This window comes from Apium graveolens, unplaced genomic scaffold (assembly GCF_009905375.1).
Source record: "Apium graveolens cultivar Ventura unplaced genomic scaffold, ASM990537v1 ctg363, whole genome shotgun sequence".
Classification (NCBI taxonomy): domain Eukaryota; kingdom Viridiplantae; phylum Streptophyta; class Magnoliopsida; order Apiales; family Apiaceae; genus Apium; species Apium graveolens.
This window is the reverse complement of record NW_027418189.1, coordinates 1,036-26,452: the sequence shown is the minus strand read 5'-3', so window position 1 is coordinate 26,452 and position 25,417 is coordinate 1,036. Positions and strand designations below refer to the sequence as shown.

Below are 25,417 nucleotides of genomic sequence, written 5' to 3'. Positions count from 1 at the left end.
GTGAATTACCAAGCTTTAACACTTGTTATAATCTTCATCATTGCTTCCAAAACCACCAATGTCATCCTCATGGTCCATAGTTGCTAGCCATTTTCGTCGTTACCGTTATCCATTATTTACTATTTATATTTTTTTCCTGAAAAATTGCAAAAATATATTATTTATAAAAAAAACTTTGCTTCAGCTGTCCTGCACATTACTCATAGTACCTTCTTTCAACATTACATGGGGTTTCAAGGTATCTTTATCTTCGAAAAAGTTCCTGTTTTACAGAAGTAGGTGCTTTGTGTTCCACTACCCAGCTGATTAGCTAGTGCCTGTGGATTGGAGAGCTCAATCCCCTGAACAGCAGTGAAGGCCAGACTTGAAGTCAGTCCGGAGGTAGCACCACTAACAAAGCTCCTCTCCTTAAATTTTTTGGCACACTTAGCAGCAAGCTTGTTTGGACCAACTGACACCCGCAACTTTCCACTTCCAGCCTGGCCAAGCATTCCATATCCTTCCCCAAGACCATCCCCCAGAGAGCTCTCTTCTGGAACTCCAAACTGCATCCTGTTGGCTAGCTTACGCATGTCGCTTATAGCATATCTTTCTTTCATCTTCCTTAATCTACGACCACCTCTTTTCTTTTTCGTCTCAGAATCAGGAACATGGAGAGGTCTTGCTTGCTTTGCAGGATATGGTTGTTGCCACTTATCAATCTTCTTACATATCTCCTCGCGAAAAGCACTTCCCACTCCCCCAGTTGCATCTCCTCCAGTAGAGTCCACACGTGCTGCAAGAATGGATTTTGAAGCCAACAGACGACAAGCACGCATTCTTAAAGCAGGGGGAGTGCTCTGGAAAATTTCTGTTTGCTCCATGTAACCTACAGGAAACTGACAAGTCATGGTTGAAAATCCTGCTAAATTCTTTCTCTTGGCACCTAGACGCTGAACATTGCATGCTGGCATCTCAATCAGTGCTGACAAACCACCGGCAGTTCCAATCAATTTTGCAGCGACAGCACTTCCAAGTATAGCAGAAAGGTTTGGAGCAATATATGACATCCTACTCTGTACAAAATCAAGAACCTTTGTCTTGTCAGAATCTAATGTAAGTGCCCTGTCACATGCCTCAATAGTCTTGACGAGATCTTCATCTAGAAGTGGCTTGCCACTTGTTGTCGACGCCGTAATTGAAACCACCATAATAATAGCCGATGGCAGTACTCCTTGTAAATCAACAAGTGTTAGATCAACTTCATTCCCAATTTTCTTCACCACACGAGCATAATCAATCGGATGATGAACCAGGGATTCAAGCTCAGGAAATTTTAGTCGATACTTATCACGGATAAAATTATTAAGGATAATAATTTCATTCTCGATATCAACTAACAAAGCATTGCAGTCTATAATCAGGCGGTAATCTGGATCGTCTTCTAAGAGATCACACTGCATGGAGTCGGATCCCTTCTCAAGTGCACTTTTAACTTTCTGCATCATATCAATATAAAGCTGGGTTTTTTGCAGCTTGGATACATTATCTAAATCTTCTTTCATGTTCATGATATTCATACTGAACAGAAGCCCAAACACACAAAACCCTAAATATTCAGTTTCTTATCAAAATTATCTACCGATGACAATATATGTGCGTATAAATAGACTTGGCATGTGACCTAAACCTAAATGGAATCTGAAACAAAAAGTTATTTAATAAATATTTGAATCCAACTAGGAAACCGTTCAAAACCAGGTCAAACTTAGAAATAGAAGCCCACCCTCTTTCCTTGATACTAACGACGCTAGAATTCTAGACAATTAAATACTCTCTCGGTTTCTTTTTAATAATTTATTGATTTTTTTGCGCTCATTTCTAAGTGATTTGACTGAATAGTTAAGGTAACAGTTTTTAAAATTTTCTTTTTCTGAATAAAAATATATAATTTAAATTTTTATTTACAAAAAAAAAGTTAAAAATAATATTTTTTACTATGCGGTCAATGCATCTTGAGATGTGTGCACAAAAGTCAAACGACAGATAAAATGAAATAGAGGCAGTAATGAATTTAATGAATTTCAAAATAAATTATACCATATTTTTACATTAATATTATATGGTTGTCCTTTTTAAAATTTTGACATCTGGGAGTAGAGATGCACAAAAAGCCTACCGGACCGGGCTTTATCCGGGCTTTAAAAAGCCCGGTTTTTTTTAAAACGGATCGGGCCAGGCTTTTTTAAAAATCGGGTCGGACCAGGCCGGGCTTCCTAAAAAATATATGGCCCGTTTTAAGCCCGCGGGCCAGGCTGGATCGGGCCAAACCGGGCTTTATCTGAGTTTTTTATTCATATATTTAAAAAATATATTAATATTTTATAACTCGAATTATGAGTAGTTTAAATACCAGAGAAAATAATATCTTGATATATTAGATAGAGTAGTTTAGACACCGAAATAAATAATTATTTTTAATATAATATATAAATAATCATATATACTTTAATTGTTTCTCATATTATGATATATTATTTTAAAAATCATAAAAAGTATTGTATATTTTCAAATTCTATATAAAAAATTTAATCGGGCTTTTCAAAAAGCCCGGGCTTTTATCCGGGCCGAACCGGGCTTTTATCCGGGCTTTTTTCGATCCGGGCTTTTTTAAATTCGGGCTTTTATCCGGGTTTTTTGGGCTTCGGGTCGGGCCGGATTTTCGAATCGGGCCGGGCTTTTTTCCGGATCGGGCTTTCAGGCTTTTTTCCGGATCGGATCGGATTGGATTTCGGGTTTCGGATTTTTTGAACATCTCTATCTGGGAGTAATAAATAAAACTATAATTTTACAATCATTTATTTAAATCAAGTTGCAACCATTTAGGCCTCGTTTATTTTATCAATTTTGTAATTAAATAGTAAGAAATTTGAACCTCCTTCTAGTTAAGGTAAAACTTTGAATTTCAAGGTAACGACAATATTTTTATCACCATTATATCCTTATTATAGGGTGAAAAATCAAAATACCCACCATTTGGAAAAAAAATGCCCAAAATGTCAATTGGCGGTACTGTGCGCCCAAAATACCCGTTGAATACGCATGTGAGAGATGCGTATTCACTAAAATACAAAAAGTGAATACGCATGTTGAACATGCGTATTGTTTGTAAAAATTTGAAATGGTGGGTACGCATCCCCAAAATGCGTATTTCGTGGGTATTTTGGGCGGTCCGCGCGCATCTGGGCATTTTGGGCAGTTGAAGGTGAAAAGTTGTGTATTTTGGGCATTCTTTCCTTATTATATCCTTTATATATAATTAATTTAAATCGAAAATATTTATAAAAATTATATCACTAGAATGTATGTTTAATCTAGTTTAATATGTATTTTTTAGTTTCTCAAAATAATGAAAGAATGAATTTTTATTTATGGTCAAAGTTGAGTCAATTTGACCATAAAAAATCAAACAAGACTGATAAATTGGGACGGAGAGAGTATATCCTTTATATATAATTAATTTAAATCCCGTGCGATACACGCGTTTTTGTAAATATTTTAATTTTTTATTTATTTCATCATATTATAATTTTAAAATTATTTATGTAAATAATAATAAATTTATAAAAAAAATTAACCTGATAATGTGTGGTCGTAGTTTAGTAAGATAAATATACTATATCTAATAACTTAACAATTTAGCAGTTTAACGGATATATAATCCTATTTTTTTTAATAATAGAATAGGTTGTGGTTGTAATTTAGTAGGATTAGTAGACTACATGTATAGTATTTTAATAATTTAGTAGTTTGGCGGTTATATAACACTATTTTTTTTAATTTTTTTATTTTTTTAATAACTAAAACTAAGGGATGACCGTTGAACCAAATTATACTTCATTCCAGTTATTATAGTATAGTATAGATAGTATAGATTTGGGTCAGGAATTTCTTATCCAAAATTTTGGTACCGTCAAAATAATCTCAACCGTTGATCTGATATAATTAATAATATACGGTTAAATTTATATCTTATTAAAATAAAAATATTTTTAATACAATCATAAATAAAGAATAATTATATTGTTCTATGACTATTCAAATACGTACTAAAATTTCAAAATAGAATATGATAAGAGATTTAACCAATTATAAATATAAAAAGATTATGTTGTTCTACTGCTATTTAAATACCAAATTATGATACAATTGTACAACAATAAATATAAAATGATTAGATTTTGTACTATATAGCTCTAATTCAATTCATCATCTGTATTTTTCTCATATTTGTTGCAACAATATTACAACAAATTAATAAAAATAATATTGCAACAACGTCAAATTTAACGATATAAATATGTATATTCACAAATTTTAATTTTTTAAAAAAAAAAAGTTAAAAAAAAATATAAAAGATAAATTTTAAAAAACCGTGCATCGCACGGACTATAAGCTAGTACTAAATAATATGCATAAAGGGGATCTTATCCAAATTTTTGGTAGTTATAGTACATGTACTACCAATTTAATATGGACCCTTAGATCTTTAAAGAAATTAATCATAGTCGTTGGATCAAAAATAAAAGAACATTTAATAACCAACTATAACCCGGTATTCTAAATTGAATAGAATATCGTACACTTTGAATGATTTAACCAAAAATAAGTATCTATCATATCCTAAATTGAATAGAATAATATTACAAAATTCGTAGTTATTTATTTTCTTCAAATTCTGGATAATATTTTTTAAACAAAATCTTTAAACCATAACTGAATTAAACATTACTTCGTGAGCTCCGCATGAGTTGTAAAATCATCAAAATCTGATTTATAGAAATTAAGATAAAACTGAAATAAAATAAAAAAGATAGAACCAAAATAAAATTAAAAGAAACTCAGTTATTTTTTTTATTTAAACTTTAATTTGATTTTTTAACTATTTAAAATTAATAAATATTTATTAAATAAAAAATAACATTTATGCATTGAATGCCAGAACATTAAAAGTTTGGTAGTCGGTTAGTCGATACTCTGTTTGGGTTTATATAGTACTTTAATTTATGTAATACACAAGATTATTTTTGTATCTATGTTATTCATGATCCTTTTTATAAAACTTGAACATAAATAATTCGTTCGTTGATATAATAACATTGAAATAAGACAAAATAATATATATAATTCAGCTTGCCTAAAACAAAATTATACTATTGGTCAATGTTATAATAAATTTAAAATTAAACTAAATAATCAGCTGAATTTAGTTGATGTAATGCATTTTGGTCTAAAATAGAATAATAAGTGCTATTAATTCGGCTAAAAAAATCAACTCAATATAATTAGTTGTATTTGGTCAGTATAATGAGTCTCGAGATTAAAAATTTTAAGATAAAACCTAATGTGATTTTTATACTATTCAATCGGTATAAAACTTATCGTTTAAATTAAAAAAATAATTATATTCAACAAAAAATAGCATGATACTATATATTTCAATTTGTAATAATATTTTTTAAGTTTAACTACCTCTAAATAAAAATATCAAATTTATACCTTTATTATATAATATACATAAAGGGGGTCTTATCCAAAATTTTGATAGTTAATATCCATGAACTACCAATTTAATATGGACAATTACATTCTTTTTGCAAATATATGTGTATATGTATCATATTTTTTTAAATAAACTAATTCCGCATCTTAAAAATGTCAATTCCATCTATATTTAAAAAATTTTAAAAAATTTTAAAAAGTCTGTGCTACTATTTTATAATAGACGAAACATTAAAATTTTGATAGTCGGTCGGTACTCGCCGAAATTATTTAATTACCCTTATTAATGTATATTATATTTTAATGCAAATTATAAAATCGCTAAAAAGAATCTGCTCCTAACTATAATATGAGAAAGATTAAATACTTCGATATTATATATATCACACACTCTCAGACCTTCATTTATTTTTCACTCAAGATCCCTAGAGAAATCTGCACCTGCTAGTCGTAACTCACCCTTTTTTGTGTTATTACTTATATTATGAGCAAAAAATTAGGTTGTAATTAATGTTAGGATTTGTGAGCTCAAGGCCTTTACTGACTACTCTCATGTTTTTTGACTAAAATATGTCTTCACAAGATGTTTACATATCTTGCTCTATGCCAAGGATCAAGTCAAAAAATATAGTAACGATTTGTAGGGTGAGACCCCTTATATAGGTGTAGATTTTCGTGAATTAGGTTAGGGTTAGGAGACTTGGTAAACAAGTTTTAGACTTATATAGGACTTTGAGTCCTAGAATGTAGGAAGCAGATCTTTTATGATTTAGATGTCTTGTAAGCTACTTTTCACAGGATTGTATCCTTAATTGATTACCTTTAATGAGTTGTTAATTACCCTATCTATTAATTTCGTACCTAATATATAATGAGTTGTTAATTTACCTTATATATTAATTTCGTACCTTTAATTTCATATTAAAGTGTAAGTACAAGTTTATTATATTTATGGCAACGACGTGTAGATTACAATATAAATATATCAAATGAGATATATGTATTTTAAAATATGTTATTGTGTTGGCCGTGTTGATATATATTAGACATAGATTGTTTTCTAGTATAAGGATTAATATAACGTTATTTTAATTGTTTTCAGTCTTTTATTCGTGAATGATTTCAACCTTTTTCCATATATTAATTCAATAATAATATTTATTCATTTTCAAACCCGAGCCTTTTATCTGATGTGATAGCAAGCATATATTTGTCTAAGTTAGTAATTTTATACAAATTAGTTATTGAATTGATCTTATAAAAAATATCAAACATGTTTAATTTATTAATATAAAACATTATGTTATTGATCAGATCTCTTCGTCAGACTCATAATTCAAATGGACTAAACTAATACATACTAAATCGGTTCACATAGCCAAATGACGAACTTTAAAAAAAAACAAATTTCGAATTCAAATTAAGCTGAAGTATTTCAAGTTCTTCTTTTAAAAAAAATTGGGTCAAATTATGATTTAATATATGTAAAAAAGGTTTAAAACATATTTTTAAACATAAATATTATTAATAAGGAAGGTAATGATTTGTTGATGTATTATATTTGAACTTATATTTAAATTTAATTTATTAAAATTAACTCCACCAATAATCTAGTATTTGTTTAAAGTTAAATAAAATATCTCAGTTTTGAATGACACCACATATTATATGTATGGTGTAAAACTCAAGTGATAATTTGGTATAGCGGGTTTAACGATGTATCGGTGAATGAGAAAACTCAGGTTCGATTTCTATGAACAACATCCTTTTAAAGGATGATAAACAAATGCGCAAATCTGTTTTTACGAAAATAAAAAGTCTCACTAATATTATGGTTATCTTGAGCTATTATATATATAAAAAATTACCACGCATATTTGTATAATATAATTACATATTTTAACATTCCCTAGATTCCCTACCTGTTTTTAATTAATATTTGAGTTAAGCTTTAATTTTTTTTAAAACGCCCTTGTCATATGAGGTCATATATATCGAGACGGTGGTTATATACATATATATATATAACTAAGAAATAAACACTATACATGTCTATATATAATGATATTCTTAGTTAATAATCTAAATGTTTTTGTATAAAATAAAAATGTACTTTGTCTTTTTTATTGTTCGGAAAAATGTACTCATCTTTAACCTAAGTTTAACTCTTAAGACAAGAACTTATACATTATTAATTGTCAAATCAGTTGAGTAAAATTAAATATTCATATTTGTTATTTTAAATTTTACTGAAATACATAGATACTTCGAATTAGATATATGTTTAATAGTGTGTATATATAATAATAATAATAATAATAATAATAATAATAATAATATATTGAAGCTATCTTTTACTATACTGCCTCCGTCTCATGATATTTATATGAATGATTTGGGCACAAATGTTAAAAAAGTGGAGATTTAAAGTGGAAAAAGTAAGAAAAGTGAGTAAGATTATATGATCGATTAGTATTGAGGGTATAAAATAAGTCTAATGGAGGAAAATAGTAAATGTTATTGGATTTAGTTATTTTTTTAAAATATATAATTTTATTTTTTTAATATTTTTTAAAGTATATAAAATTAAATGGGACTATAACAATATTGATACCTCAAATTGGGCCACGCACAAGGCACAACAATGTATTCGCACATGAAGTTTTCAATATTTATGTTATTGGGCCTGGCTATTTGCTACTAGGATAAAATACACTTGCCGATAATGCCTCGCATAACAATTAGTATGGCCTTAACTTTGCGCCAACCGGCACTTTGGTAACTAGGGCTTAGTAGAAAACCGAAAAAATCCGAATCCGAAACCGAAACCGTTAAAAATCGTTAAAAACCGAACCGTAAAAATCCGATCCGAAACCGAAACCGCAAAAATAAAAACCGAAACCGATTATTCGGGTTCGGTTATAGGTGAAAACCGAACCGTAAAAATCCGATCCGAACCGATAATTAAAAATAAATAAATTATATTTAATATATATGTTTTAAAAATTATTAAATACATATAATTTTTAACAGAAATTAATAATTTTTAACAGAACACGGGCTGGTCTACTTGTGTTGGAAATAGAATGGATTGGGCTCTGATTTCTAAACACGGGCTTCATCTTTACTTAGGCCTTCAACTTCGGTATGATAGATTAGGACTCGATCATCAGTCTCAGTCCGTCAGTCGTCACTCAACGTATTAGTCTCTTTTACTATCCCAACCCGAGTCCTCTGACCTAAATCTATTTTACCTAATTGTTGTATGCCGAGAGTTTTAGATTTGGAAGATTCAGTTTCAATTGGGTTTGTTGAGCTCCGATGGAACCATCCGAGAGGAATCTACCTCAGCCACAAGAAGAAGTAAAGGGGTCTGCTCAGAATCCACACCAAACAAATGATGTGGTATGTATTCAGTATTCCAAATCTAAACTACAATTTTAATATTCTTTTTGCTTGCTAGTTCTCTAAATTTTAGATATATATTTCTTTGTTTGTAGATACATGTGAACTTAGAAGATGAAGAAGTAAAATGTGATGATAAAAAAGATGAAACTTGTGTGGATAAAAAAAATTCAGTTGTATGGGACTATTTTGATAAAATTAAAGGCCTTCCGGTTGGTAAAGAGAAAGCTAAGTGTCGATTATGTCGTGTAACAATTGGATGTTATTCACGAAATGGGACATCTGCAATGTTGAGTCATTTGAAAACCGTATGTCCTAAATCACCACTTAGGAACAATCTTGATAAATTGCAAAAGTCATTGCAATTTGAAAAGATAACAAAGGAACTAAGCACCGTTAAAACTCACTCCTTCAATCAAGAGAGGTTAAGGAAAAAAGTAGCCTTAATGTGTATAAAAGACAATCAACCTTTTAGGATTGTAGAACACGAAGGGTTTAGGGAGTTATTAAATGAAGCGGAACCAAGATTTAAGATTCCAAGTAGATGGACCGTTACTAGGGATTGTCTTAAAATATATGGGGAAGAGTTAGTAAACTTAAAAAAGAGTTTGGCTTTTCAAAGAGTTTCTTTCACAACGGATACTTGGACATCCGTACAAAACATTAATTATATGTGCCTTACGGCTCATTGGATTAATGATGATTGGAAGATGTGTAAAAGAATTCTAAACTTTCCTCAAATTGGAAGTCATAAAGGGGTTGCAATCGGGAAGATGTTACTTGATTTACTTGCACAATGGGGGATAGATCGTATATTCACCATCACTTTAGATAATGCATCTTCCAACGATAAAGCAATCTCACATTTAAAGAAATTTCTTACAGGACCGGAGGCTATATTAGAGAATAAATTTCTCCATATGCGATGTTGTGCTCACATTTTGAATTTAATAGTCAAGGATGGTTTGAAAGAACAACACGATTCAATTGCTAGAATTTGAAATGCAACTAGATATGTTAGGTCTTCTCCGGCAAGGCTTGAAAAGTTTAGAAAATGTGTAGAAAGAGAGAAGATAAAATGTGATAAGATGGTGTGCCTTGATGTTGATACTAGGTGGAATTCAACTTACACAATGTTGGAGGTTGCAGTAAAATATGAGGGAGCTTTTATAAGAATGGTTGTTGAAGACAACGACTATGAAGATTTCTTTAAGGGGAATGATCTTGAGGTTGTCGGTGAAAGTTCAAAGAAGAAGAAGAAAAAAGTTGTAAAAGGTGTTCCCCTTCATGATGATTTTGGTAATGTCAATCGTTTCATCAAATTCTTAGAAATTTTTTATGATGTTACCTTAAAATTATCGGGTTCCAAGTATTGCACTTCCAATATCTTTTTTATTGAGCTTGTAAAGGTTCAAGAGGCCATTATAAGATTATTGAGCTTGTAAATGGTACTTCTGTCTTTAGTTTGTTTCTATTTCTTTGGCATGCAATTTTCTGTTTCTGTCCAGTACTTCAGTCTGTTTCTGACTTTCTGTTCCAGTCTGTTACTTCTTTGCTTCTTTATTTTTACTATTTTATTTCCTGTTGACATGATGTATGTTATCTGCAATCTGTTCTACCTAGAATAATTATTTTACTCTGCAATCTTTATTTTACTATGTTATTTCCTGTGCAAAGAAAAAAGAGACAGAATGTTTGCTTGACTGTGTTCATAATTAATCTGCTGTTCATTTTTTTGGTCTGCTGTTTTTTGCACATTGTCCTCTATTTTCTATTTTCTGATCTCTATTTTCTAATTTACAGAAGAGATAAAAGTTGTTGCACACTCGTTTAACTACCTGGACGTCAATGACTAGATCAGGTAAATTTCTGCATATTTTTCTACTATAGTTTTAGCCTTTCAGATATCTTTTGTTCTGGTGAAATTAAGCATGTTGCTCCCTAGCCAACTAGGGTGTCTCAAACATATATGATGATACTTGTAGATTACAGCGTAAGACAACTGAAAATGTGTCTGATAATTGAACTAAGTGGCGTATCTTGTAAAAATTAATTGTGTGGAAGTTTTCTTTTGTAGAGTTTAAGTCTAACACACCTGAAACGATTTTGAGTTTTTATTTTAACTCTCAGTTTTATAAACTATGTTGATCTTTAACTGTTTTCCTCATGGCATGTGTAAGAATAATTAGTTTATCATGGGTCATATAAGGTCATGGTCTGAAACCAAGTTTCTATAACCAGAAATTGATTTACGAAAGAAACCATCTGATAGTGAGAACTGAGAACTGCAGGATGTCAGTGGTACGATTATTTATTTATTTTGTTTTGTATAAATATGATACAGGTGGACAAACTAGAATCAGCCATCTCAGATACCTCAGAGCACTACTACACCATCTCAAACTTTCCAGACAATTGCATTGCTGTTACTTTTGGACTTTGGTCACTGGTTCAGTGGTTTTGCATGCAGCACTTCAATCTTCTTCTGTCAAGAACCCATTTAAAGTTTATATTTAATTTTCTTTAATCACGGATTAACGTAGGATTATTGTAATTTGTTATGACTTTGTGTTCTAATTTTCAAACAAATGTACTTTCTATTTTGTATTTAATTTGTCACTTTGTACTTCATATTTAATTTGTCAATTTTATTAGAGGCGGTTTATAACCGAAACCGATCCGATAAAATCCGAACCGAGATTTTTAAAACCAAAACCGAACCGATGACTTGGTTGCGGTTGCGGTTTTAATTTTCAAAAATCGAGGGTATGAGGTTTCGGTTTCGGTTTTATCCAAAACCCGCCCCGATCCGACCCGCGCTCCCCCCTATTGGTAACTGTATTCCAAAAAGGTATCAGTATATTTTTATTAACTAAATTCTCATCTTGAAATATAAAAATAAGATTCGTAATTTAACAATAATTTTCATGCTTTACTTTCTAATTATAAACCTATTGATAAATTAGATTTACTTTTTAATTTGTTTTAATTCGGAAATAAAGGTTCTGTTTGGCAAATCTAATAAGCCAACTTATTGAATTATAAATCCGTTACAGCTTATTAACGAGTGCTCCGAGCTCTGATACCATGTTAAAAAACCAGTTAGTATAAAATCAGTTACTCCCAAATCTCAATGTGTTAGAGAATGACCTTGAGCCATCAAAAATATTGAGCACCCCATAGCTCAAGATTATTCTACTATCATTTAGATCAAAAACATTTAGATCATTAACTAAGAATATTATTATATATAACCCGCCACCCCGACTTCCACATCTCCTTCCACCTTTCTTTTGAGATCCCGGATAACCCGGGCCATTTGCTCCTGCTTAGATTCCTTTTCTGGTTTCGAGTCCGAAGAGACATGGATCCGGCGTGCCTTCCTCTTTAGTTTAGCTTCCTCCTCTTGGACCCTCTTTTTAATGTTAGCTTTGGCATTGGCCTCTTCTTCTTTTTGGATGCGATCCTGGAGCGTGGCCCTCTTGATCTCGTCTCGGGCGTCCTCTGACGGCCTCTTAGTTCTGTCAATTCGATCCAAGACTGAGCCCCGGGATTCTTCTGAATGCTCTTCCTGGTCCTCAGGACGGGTTTCAGGAGCCTTATTCTTTTCTTTCCACAGGTCCATAGCCGCTTGAATCTGCTCTGGGGTCATATTTCCCCAAGGGTTTGTAGAGGTTTCAGCATACTTGTGGGCTGCTTTCTCTATAGTTATCCTCTGGTCTTCGGGCTGAAGATGAGATGAAGCACGAGTTATGGGGGGCTCTTCATCTATATCTTCCATTTCGCCGTCCCTGGGCGGGGCAACGGTGGGCTGAATGGTTCCGGAGATCGAGGTTTTGCTTTTTCTCGTGGTCATTAGTTTCAGAAGAGATTATGGGAGATGGTACCAGGATGTGTGACTGCTCTGGAGGAAAAAACAAGAAAAGTAAGTTGTAAAGAGAGGGTTTTTGTTTTTACCAGAGAGAGGGTTTCTTTGGTTTTGGAGCTGTGTAATATGGCTGGGGATGACACCACACCACCGGAGGTTCAACCCCTCCTTCTAGCGCCAATGATAACTCGGTTTCTTCCCAGGTCTTCTCCTTTCTCACACGAGCTGGGACCAGACTTCCGTAGTGGTTGGAGTGTGTTTAACCTGCCAAGTAGGGGTTTCTGCAAAACAGAACCGGAGGGGGGGTTGTATCCCGCGGCAACTCCGGTGTGAGAGTAAGAAATGGGCTTTCTTAAAGAAGAAGAAGAAGAAGAAGAGGGAAGAATGAGCTATTCAAAATATATGTGATGGTGTGTGTATAAGTGTGTAACAGTCAAATGTTTATCAACCTCTAAAACCCTCTTTTTGGGGCCTTTTATAGGTCCCAAGATTTAGGATTTTTGGGGCTTGTATCTCTTCATCCTGGCCTTTGATCGTTCTTAGTTGGTGATTGATTGGATGGTTCAGATGGACTGTGTGGTCAGGTGTCCTTTCTCCATCAGAGTTGTCTTGGGATGTTTACCAATGGACGGCTGAGATGCAATTGTTCCATTTTGGGTAACATGAGACAGTTGACTCTTTTGTCATGTGCCACGTGGCACCGGGGACCACCCCGGCTTGGGTCTGGGGTGTTATCTCTTTTGGGTCTCTGTTCTTTTATCTGGGCCTGGTTACTTCTGGCCTATCATTTGCCTCCCACTCCCTTATGCGGGTTTTCCCGGATGGGGGAGTAGTTGTCTTGGAAAGTTTTTCACTCCTTTGATTTGTGTCCCCTGACCCCGGGATGTTGTTGGGTACAAGTCCCCGGGATTGTGTTTGGGTAGGCCCTTTGGTTCTTGGCACTTGGAAAAATTTTGACATTTTTTATTTGATTTGTGGCCCCTAACCCCGGGGTGTTGTTGGGTACAAGTCCCCGGGGTTGTATTTGGGTAGGCCTTTTGGTTCTTGGCACTTGGAAAAATTTTGTCATTTTTTCTTTGATTTGCGGCCCCTAACCCCGGGGTGTTGTTGGGTACAAGTCCTCGGGGTTGTGTTTGGGTAGACCTTTTGGTTCTTGGCGCTTAGAAATTTTTTATCATTTTTCCTTTGATTTGCGGCCCCTAACCCCGGGGTGTTGTTGGGTACAAGTCTCCGGGGTTGTGTTTGGGTAGGCCTTTTGGTTCTTGGCACTTGGAAAATTTTTGTCATTTTTCTTTTGATTTGCGGCCCCTAACCCCGGGGTGTTGTTAGGTACAAGTCCCCGGGGTTGTGTTTGGGTAGGCCTTTTGGTTCTTGGCACTTAGAAAAAAAAATTCATTTTTCCTTTGATTTGCGGCCCCTAACCCCGGGGTGTTGTTGGGTACAAGTCCCCGGGGTTGTGTTTGGGTAGGCCTTTTGGTTCTTGGCACTTGGAAAAATTTTGTCATTTTTCCTTTGATTTGCGTATCCTAACCCCGGAGTGTTGTTGGGTACAAGTCCCCGGGGTTGTGTTTGGGTAGGCCTGGGTGCAGATGTGACAAGTGGGTAGTACTTTATCGCTTTTCCCTGAGTGTTAGGCGGCGGTTGAGCTTCTTGCACGAATATATGTGTAAGTATATGTATGTATACGAAATGTTGCAGTTTCATCCCCCTTTTCTCCTCAAAAGTCGCGCCTTTTAAATAATTACAACAATGTAATCATTACCTGCAACGGTTATTTTCTCGACGCTCAGGATTGTGCCATGTGTTTTCATTCGATGGACCGGATTGCGAGGCAGTTGAGTGGGTTACCTCTCCATTTGTGCCTATAAATACTCCCCCTTTCTCATTTATTTTCTCTTTACTCCACTGCAAACACAAAAACTTTCTACCATTTTTTCTCCAAGTCGAATTTGGGAGCTCTTTTGTTTTTTAGGCCGCCTTATTTCTCTTGCTTTCTTGTAAGTTTTCGAACTATTCTCGTTCTATTCTTTTGTTTCTTCGTGATTGTTTGGCGAATACTTGTAGTCTGAGTTTTTAGAATGCATGTGTGTCCAAGTAACTAAATCAGTTTACTTTTGTTGTGTCGCGTTTTGGTGAGTCAAACAGGCTGTTGTTTGTTGTTTAGGTTTATAGCTTTTGTTTGCCAAGAAACGATTTACGCTTGTAGTGAATCTGGGTTTGTGTTTTAGTATCTGTATATGTGCGAATAAGGGTTTTGATTTATGCAAAAAACTGGGCTTGTTCTTTGTTTTTATGACTGTTCATAACATGTGTTATAGGCGCATATATGTATGTATAGGTTATGTGATGTATTTTGGTGTTTTGATTGTAAGGTTAACTGTTTCTGAGTAGCTCTTGTTTTTCTTTCTTTTTCTCTTTCTTCCCGAACTGGCATAGACTCCGGGGTTATATGGTTAGGAGGGGTAGAAGGAAACAATTAGCTAACCTGAAACGTAGACCTGACCGTCCCCATTTTGGATTTCCCGAACATTCTTCGAGTGACTCTTCCCCGGAACCAGAAAACATGCATCCCCGTCGCCAAGCTGTAGTTGAGGAGTTGTTGTTAGGTCCCAATTTGTTTGTAGAAGGGGGGGTTGAATGCAAACAATACCATTTAATCGAATAAAATGCGGAATAAAAAGGTGAAACAAAATTCAAGTTAAATAAAACTTTTATTAAACTTGAAAGGTGTTACAACAACGGTATCGGTTACAAGGGATTAATCTCAAATCAATTATTACAAATCTAGAATAAATTCGACATGAACTTTTTCTATTTTTGCAATGAAAAGATCAAATGCTAAATGCGATTTGAGATTAAGTTCTAGGGATTTTAATCCGCTAGATTGTTACACAAGAACAAGATAAATAATTCTAGTGGTTTGGATTTAACTTTACAATCTAGAATTTTGATCTTGAATAAAGCAGATGAAAAATGAAATAATTTGCTTTTGTTTCTGCTGTGTTCTTGACTTGTGTGTTCTGTTTGATTGAATGAATAATGTCTTCTGCTTTCTGTTGTTTAAGTAAACAAAACAAATCCAGTTGAATCAGCAAGACTTTCGGCAAGACAATCAAATGAACTGGCATGATAATCCATTTGAACTGGTAGGACTTTCGGTGAGACTATCCTTTTGAACTAGCAAGACAATCCCAATAGCTAGCAAGACAATCAGAATGAACTAGCAAGACTTTCGGTATGACTATCAATTGTCATACCGATTGTCATAGTAGTTCAAATCATATTGTCTTACTGAATTATTAATAGATTTTAATCTAATAACAATTCTGAAAATCCTTAATATTAATTATGAATCAATTAATCAATTAATTCAATTAATCAATAAATTAATCTTTGCAGATATAATTTATTTTCTTAATTAAATTATTTGACTTAATTAATTAATAGAGAATTAATACTAATCTTGAGCAGCAACCATTCTTCTGAAAATCTTCTGAAAATTACTGTCAATTATGAATCAATTCCACCACTTCAATGTTGACACTCGATGTACTGTCTGGTTCATGAGTGACTAACTTCCGTGACGTTTCTTCAAGCCTTGACCTTGATACTCTTGATTTTCTTCAGACTAAATCCTTGTAATTAATTGATACCCTGACGAGATCTCTGTCACTTGATTAAATCCACAATCTTGATTTATATCACTGAGGCTTGATCAATTTGTTGAGCTTCTTCCAGTGAATTAAGTCTTCAAGTCTGTAGATGAATAATGTTTCTTAACCCTTTGACAGATGTTACTCTGTGAGATCTCTCTGACGATAGATCCACTATTTACTTATTACATTCTTATTTGAGTTGAGTTAAATCCTCGAATAAATAAATAGGTTATGACATATGCCTTTCAATCTCCCCCTATTTGCTTGTTAGACAATAACAACAAATACCTAGAGGATAACTCAACTAACAAATAAGAAAAAGATATAAACAATAATGCAAAGTAAATAGCAGAAAAGTTCTGGATTATATTTAACATTTTCCAGATTCCAAAAGAAATTTACAAGTGAATACAAGATAGATGTTCCTCTAGCCTGAACATATAACTACATTAGTCTATCTTGATTCATAAAGCTCTAATCATATTACATTGAGTTTTGAGCTAATTGACTTCAGTTGTCTTCTCTTCTGACTTCACCTTCTTCTAAATCTTGAAGCAACTCCTTGTCAAAGACACGATCCTTTTCTGAAGTGAAGCTTGCTGGTCTGACTGGTTGAACTCCAACTGACTTCAGCTTATTCTTGAACTGATTGTACCTTTTAATATTCTTTTCACAATAAGCTTGAATCAAATCAGCAGCTTGAGTCTTCAACATGGATGAGTATCCAGCAGTTCTTATTTGATGTTCCATCCAAACCAGATACTTAGCTGAGTAGTCTTTAAGAGATTGTACATCTAGCTGACAGATTTGAAGACAATCAGACTTAAAGAATCTCACCTGATGAGGATTGTTGACCACTTGAGGACTAGCCCTGCTGACAAACTCTTTAAGCCTTTCTCGAAGAACTTCATTCAATTCTGAGCTTTTTTTTACTTTATTGAGAAGAACCCAAATCTCTGACAAAGAACGATTCTCAAACAGATGAAGTGACACCTTGAAAGATCCTTCACTCTGACAATATACAAAAATGCTCATCTCATTTAGGGATATGTCAAAAGTAGTTGTGATCCTTGAGACTTCAGTCTTGATAGCATTCATGTACATGTCATTGTTAGGATTTGAGATTTCCAGCTTGTCAAGAAGATATAGGAACTGCCTATCATTGTTAGTGCTCAGCTGAGGCATATCAAGTACTCTCCTAGCTTCATCCCATTTTTCACCAATCTTCAGTCTGACATCTATTCTCCTTTCTTGAGCCTTAATGTCATGAAGACGTTGCTTTTGAAGAGTTTTTGTTCTTTGTATGTCTTTCCTCATATCAATGATCTGGGAGACCTTTTTGAGTTCAGCTTCTTTTCTTTTCATCTCTGACTGCTGTTGCTGAAACTCTTTCTCAAAGATAGGATCCACTGTAGCTTCCTCTTCCCATTCTCCAAAATCATTTTCCTCTTCAGCTTCAAATAAACCATCTTTATCTTCCAAGACTGGTTCAGTGGGAATGTCAAAAATATCAAAGACATCATGTTCTCCACTGTAGTAGACATCATCAGCCTTTCCTTTGTCTCCAACAGAGGTATCTTTTTCTTTTCCCTTTCCACTACTCCCTTTCTTCTCCCCCTTAGTTGAGGGATCCTCTACTGACTTTCCTTTAGACCCTCCATGACCTCCATCACCTCCAGAGCCTGAGCCTCCACCAGACGGCCCTTCAAAGTAAGTTCTTTGTTCTTCATTAGGGCAGTGAGAATTCTTGATCATGAAATACAAGTGTTTCATTCCTTCATTAAGATGTTCCATGCCCGTTTCTATCTTTAGAAATCTGGAGGAGTCCAGTGCATGATTCATTTTAACCAGGTCTTCAAGAGAAGTCATTCTTGTATGTAGAGAGCAGAAGTTAGAAATGTCATCAGCTGATAAAGTTGGAGTTTCCTGAATGGAATTGAGCTTTGGTATGACAGTGGTCTTGAGATCTGAGATATCATTCCTAATGAGTGCCAGCTGATTGTTGACAGAGGTGGAAGAAGAAGACCGTTCAACCACTTGTGCTTTGAATGATTTAGCCTCAGCTTGGCTTTTAGCAAGTTCTTCTTTTAAAGCAGCAATTTGAGCTAACAGGTTTTCAGTGTCTGTGTCTGTGTGTGCTCTCACCTGAATTTCACTCGTGTTTGGTTCACTCACCTCTCGTGCTTGTGTTTCTCTCAATATAATTGCTCGTGAGGAGTCTTCCTGTTGCTGTTCTTCTGTACCTGCAGTTAAAATCACCCTAGCCTCTTCAAGAGAGGTCAGTGGTGGTGCAATGGGAATTCGCGAGTCCCGATCCTCAGTCAAACCTATCATTTCATGTGAAATAGATGTCTGAATTGCTTCAGGGATAGATTGACCGAGTTACCCTCCACTTTCTCCAGATAAATCTGCGAGTGGAGAATCCTGTGAGGGAGCCAGAGGTGTTGGATCTGGGAGGGGAGAAAATGACTCTATTAAAGGTGGCTGAGAGTCAGATTTTCCCTCAGAAGCATGTGACTGCTCTTCTGCCGTAACTATGGCAGGCACTGTAACAGACTCTATGTGCACTCCTCGCTCCGTGTCCTGAGTATCATCTACTGGTATGTATGGTTCCATTGTGAGTAATGGAATTGTGCTTGACTCAGTATCGGATGCTATGGCCCTATGGCGAATTTCAATAGATTCATCCTGTTGAGAGAATGTCTCTAGTAACTGTTCATTGGCCATTTCAAAGTCCATGTCCTGTTGGGAGGACAAGGATGGGCTTTCAGATGCCTCAGTATATGTTCTTCTTTTCTTGGGAGGAGGCAGAGCTGAGGGTTCACTCACATTCAACAATACACTACTTCCTATTAACCTTATGGGTAACATTTTAGACAGTGGGGGAGAGGTTGAGATAGGTTGTGACTCTGTGTTTGGCTCTATGACCTGGGATTGAAGCTGTGGTTCTACAACTTCATGGTCAGTCCTATCGACCACTGGGGGTCTTTCAACAGAAGTAGGAATGGAGTGAGAGTGAGGAATTACTACCTGTAATGGAAGAGCATCTGATGTTGGAGGAGCCTGGGTGGCTTGAACCACTGGAGGTTGAGGTTGCTGTTCATGACCGGGAAGATTGAAAATAGGTAAGGGAATATAAGTGGCCATAAAAGCAGATACAAGTACTGGAACTTGCGTGAATTTGAAGGTTGTGTCTTGGCGGGTTTAAATCTTTTTGCTTACAGGAGGGGGTTCGGTTACTGCAGAGTTAGCAAAAGGGGCTTTGTGCTCAGGTGTGAGAAGATGATCTGCTATAAGCATGAGAAAACGAGCATAGTAACACGAGACCCTACGATTTGTAGAATGATCACGTAAAGCAGTAGTGAGACGTCTCAAGAGAATGGGAAAAAGTAGTTTTCCAAAATTGATCCATTGATTGAAAACAACCGCAAGACCAATATACTGTAGAGTGAAAGTGATGTTGTGAAAGTTGGATTTAGTGCAGTTGGCAAACACTTTAGAAAGTGTATCGAAGAAAATGTCCCATTCAGACACCAAATTGGATTTTGAAAGTTTGGTTAAATTGATCACCCCTGATAGTGAATAGCATGGAAAAAGTTTGTGATATCATTTTCAGAGGGTAAATTACAGAAATTGTCCAATGGAAAATTTAACGCTCGATTGATGACTGTTTCATCAACTACATATTGTGTGTTTGCCACGGTGAATGAAAAAGATTTTGAATCATCGGCCACAGTAGAGGTTGTGCAAATCAGTCTAAGCAGATCGACATTTAAAATCACATTTGATTTAATAGCAGAGCTAACAATCGAATGGTCATTTAAAAATCTAATCCAAGGCTTAAATTTTTCCACATCACATTTTTCTGGATTAAAATAACCACCTGATTATGCGCGACAATTTGGAAATTGAGAGCCATTTAAAATAATAAGAAGACACACACTTTCAGAATTTTAAGAATAATATTAAGAAAATTCGAGTTAATTAAATTAATTTAATAATTCGAATTAAATTAATTATAATCGAAAAATTTAGACAGAAATGTATCTCGTTAAAATTCTTAACTCACAAACGCAGATTTGAAAAGCCAAAAGACACAAAAAAGAAATTAAAATTAAAAATACCCAAAATCAACAAACACAAATTGATTTTTTTTTTAACAAAAATTCAACAATACTTTTGTATGTATATACTTGTATGTATATATCACAGGAGTGATGATTTAGATTGCTAAGTAAAAACTCGAGCAAGGAAGATAATGGCGATGGAATTGGTGTTTGGTCGAAGAGAGAGAGAGAGAGAGAGAGAGGAGACGAGAGAGAGAGAGAGAGAGGAGAGAGAGAGAGATAACTGATAGAATTTTTGAAAAACAAAATAAAAACTGAACTGATGAAAATTAAAAACACACACAAAAATGATTAAGTAGTATAACTGGTATGACAATCGGATTGTCATACCGATTGTCATACCGATTGTCACACCAGCTTAAAGACAGGAAAAAAAAAACAAAACAAAACAAATAATAATATATAACTGGTATGACAATCTGATAGTCATACCGATTGTCATACCAGTACAAAATAAAACATAAAAAGTCTGATATTAAATTTTATTACTGGCATGACAATCAATAGTCATACCGATTGTCTTGGCAGTTATAAAATTAATCTGATTTAAAAATAAACAAGTATTAGTACTGGAATGACTTTCAGCAAGACAATTTCAATTGTCTTGCCGATTGTCATTCTAGTATAACATAATTAAGTATTTAAATATACTGAATATTAACATAAAAATTGTTAAAAACACATAAAAAATATAAAAATATTTCAATTTCAGAAAACTGAAATGAATATTGCAGAAAATATTTACATAATTAAAATAATTAAAATATTTCAGAGATAATAATATTTTCAGTCCAAAAATAGATTACTTTTGAATTTTAACAAATTAAATTCATAGAAAAATATTTTTAGAGAAAACAAAATATTCTTAGACATTAAAATTAACAAGTTGAGTAAATAAATAAGATAAGATAATAAAAATTATATAGAATTAAGCAAGAAATATGATAAAATGATAAAATAAATTCGCAAATGAATTTTTCATTTATGAAAAATTCATTTGTAAATTCATTCAAGAAAAGATCTCAGATATTAACTAGATTAATCACTAAAACTATTCAACATACCCAATTTACCAACTAATCTGGTAAATGTGGATTCATCAAGTGGTTTAGTGAAAATATCTGCTATTTGTTCTTCTGTTGGAACAAAAAATAGTTCAACAGTACCATTCATGACGTGCTCTCTAATAAAATGATACCTGATGTCAATGTGTTTTTATCCTCGAGTGCTGCACAGGGTTGTTGGTGATGGCTATTGCACTTGTATTGTCACATAAAATAGGAATTTTATTCAATACAGAGCCATAGTCTCGTAGCTGGGTTCCTAATCCTAAGATCTGAGCACAGCAGCTTCCAGCAGCAATATATTCAGCCTCGGCCGTTGAGTTGGAAACTGTTTGTTGTTTCTTGCTGTACCACGAGACTAGTCTGCTACCTAGGAATTGACAACTCCCTGAGGTGCTTTTCCTATCAACAACACTTCCTGCATAATCTGAATCTGTATATCCAACAAGGTTAAAACCAGATTCTTTAGGGTACCAAATACCTAGATTTGGTGTTCCCTTAAGATATCTTAAGATTCGTTTAACAGCAACGAGATGAATATCTCTAGAATCCGCTTTGGAACCTTGCACATAAGCATGTAGCATACATAATATCTGGTTTACTTGCAGTAAGATAGAGTAACGAGCCAATCATACCTCTGTAGCTTGTGACATCTACCTTAATGGAGTTTTCACATGGTCCAAGCTTGACAGCTGTAGTTGATGGAGTCCTTGCTGATGCAGAATCCTCTAGATTGTACTTTTTGAGGAGTTCCTTGAGATACTTGGATTGACAAATAAATGTTCCATCTAACCTTTGATTTACTTGTAATCCAAGAAAGAACTTCAGCTCTCCCATCATGCTCATTTCAAACTTGTTGTGCATTAACTTAGCAAATCTCTTACAGAGATTATCATTAGTAGACCCAAATATTATATCATCCACATAGACTTGGACTAATATAGTATCATTCTTATGTTTTTTAGAAAAGAGAGTTTTGTCTATGACACCTCTAATAAATCTATTTTCAATAAGAAATTCAGAGAGAGTGTCATACCATTTTCTTGGAGACTGTTTGAGCCCATAGATAGCCTTGAAAAGAAAGAAGACAAAATCCAAATGATCTGGATCTTCAAAACCAGGAGGTTGCTCTACATATACCTCTTCATCCAGCTTCCATTCAGAAAGGCGCTCTTGACATCCATTTGATAAACTTTAAAGTTAGAGGAATGCTGCAAATGCCAAAAATATCCTGATGGTCTCTAGTCTAGCCACTGGAGCATAGGTTTCATCATAATCAATGCCTTCAGCTTGTGAATACCCTTTTTCTACCAGTCTTGCCTTATTTCTTGTAACCACACCATCTTCATCTAGTTTATTCCTGAATACCCACCTAGTACCAACAGTTTTCTTGTGTGTAGGTCTAGGTACCAGTTTCCAGACTTGTTGACTTTCAAACTGATTGAGTTCATCTTGCATAGCAATCACCCAATCTGGATCAGTCAGTGCTTCCTCAATCTTCTTAGGTTCCATCTCAGAAAGAAATCCTGAGAACAGACACTCATTTGAGTAGCACGTCTAGTTGTGACTCCAACATCTGGATCACCAATAATCAACTCAAAGGGATGAGCTTTATTCCAGACAGTCTGTCTTGGAAGATTTGATCTTGATGATTCGCCTTGAAATTCATTGGGATGTTGTGTCCTACTAGATGATCCTTCAGCATCTCCCCCTGAGTTGTTGCCATGTTGACTTGAAGATTCTCCGTCAGTAGCAGTGGTATCCTCCATTGTTGCCAAAGTTTCCATCATTATTACCTTGAGTATCATCATGATTAACAGGTTCTTCACCAGCAACAAACTCAGGTTCTTGACCATGTTCTGATTCTGAATCTGACATATATCAAACTTCAGTTTCTCAGAGGGATCTTCAGTTTGGATACTAGGGAGTTTAGTGTCATCAAATGTAATATTGACACTTTCATTTACTTTGTGTTGATCAATGATATACACTCTGTATGATCTTCTTCCATATCCAACAAAAATACCCTCATATGCCTTTGCCTCGAATTTACCACGACGATCATCTCCATCCTTGAGCACGAAGCATCTGGCACCAAATACATGAAAGTATTTGATAAAAGGTTTCTGTTCATTCAAAATCTCTTAAGGAGTTTTCATGAAGTCTTTGTTGATTAGAGTTCGATTCGAGTATAACATGCAGTATTGACAGCTTCAGCCCAAAAGTCCATTGGAAGAACCTGATTCACTTAACATCGTTCTTGCTGCTTCAATGAATGTACGATTCTTCCTTTCTACCACTCCATTTTGCTGAGGGGTTCTAGGAGCTGAAAATTGTCTGGTAATCCCTTTGTCTGTACAGAATCCATTGAGAAGTGAATTCTTGAATTCTGTTCCATTATCTGACCTTATTGCTCTAACAGGGACATTAGAATCTAACTCAATCATCTTGATATGATCAATCACAACTTGTGGTGTTTCATCCTTAGAGTGAAGAAATAAAACCCACGTATACTTGGAATAGTCATCAACTATCACAAGACAATAACACTTCTTTGACATCGAAAGGACATTAACTGGTCCAAATAAATCCATGTGCAATAATTGCAGAACACCAGTTATGGAAGATGTGTCAGTGCCTCTGTGACTTGCTTTCTTGACTTTCCTTTCTGGCAAGCCTCACATAGTCCTTCTGGGGAGAATTCCAGCTGAGGCAGACCTTGACCAATTCTCTTTTGACAAGAGAATTCATTATTTTGAAATTGAGATGAGAAAGTCTCTTGTGCCATAGCCAACTCTCATCTGACGATGCCTTTGCATAGAAACAATTGACTTCAGGATTGCTTCCAGAGTTCATGTCAGCTACGAACAGATTTCCTTTCCGGATTCCCATCAAGGAGGGTTTTTCACTTTTCTGTGCAGAATCTGACACTTCAGCTTGTCGAATAAAACATTGTAGCCGTTGTCACAGAACTGACTAATGCTAAGCAGATTGTGTTCAAGTCCTTGCACAACATACACATTTTCAATGGATAATATTTCCAGCTAGCAAACAGTCATATCCCTCCGTTAAACCTTTGCTGTTATCTCCAAAGGTAACCACTGGGCCAGCTTTCTCAACCACATTTGATAGCAGGGCTCTATCTCCGGTCATATGTCTTGACGATCTCTGTCAAGAATCCACACTACGGTTGTACCTGTTTAATGCCCTGCAATAAAATGGATTAGACCTTCTTCGGAACCCAAGCTTGGCTGGGTCCGGCATATTTGTAAAATTGGCCTTTTATCAGGAAAACAACATTCTTAATTTTAATATTCTCAACTTTCTCAATGACTGGACATTTGACCTTGTGAACAGCCTTGACCAAATTTCTGTTTAGGCTTAGGCACAAATGTCTCCTTCTAGCTTTAGGAGGACTAGCAGTCTTAGACCTATCATGCTTTCTATTATTCACATGCTGACGAGGAGTAGTCTTATCATTAGAAACATTGCTTACCATTAAAATAAGCATAATCAGATTAAAGCACAAGACATACAATCAGAAGAAACAACATGCTTTATGAGAGGGTATAACACTAGGCAACTTATGCATGGTAGACATGGCATTGTGTTATCCAACTCATGTGTGTCTGAGTTAGTCTCAGTTGCTTTCACACCTTGACTGGAACTTTTGACACACTTGACTTGGAGACAGCTTTCTCATTAGCATTATCTTCAGCACGGATTTCTTCTTGAATAATAAATGAGGTCTCATCA

The 25,417-nt window shown here is 34.6% G+C and overlaps 1 protein-coding gene across 1 annotated transcript; it reads right to left on the bottom strand.

Moving 5' to 3' along the window:
* Positions 1–233: 233 nt before the first annotated feature.
* On the bottom strand, positions 234–1,588 carry LOC141701248 (U4/U6 small nuclear ribonucleoprotein Prp31 homolog). The gene has a single exon (XM_074504931.1). The coding sequence runs from the start codon at positions 1,557–1,559 to the stop codon at positions 234–236; it is 1,326 nt and encodes a 441-aa protein (XP_074361032.1). The 5' UTR covers positions 1,560–1,588.
* Between the last annotated feature and the right edge of the window lie 23,829 nt (positions 1,589–25,417).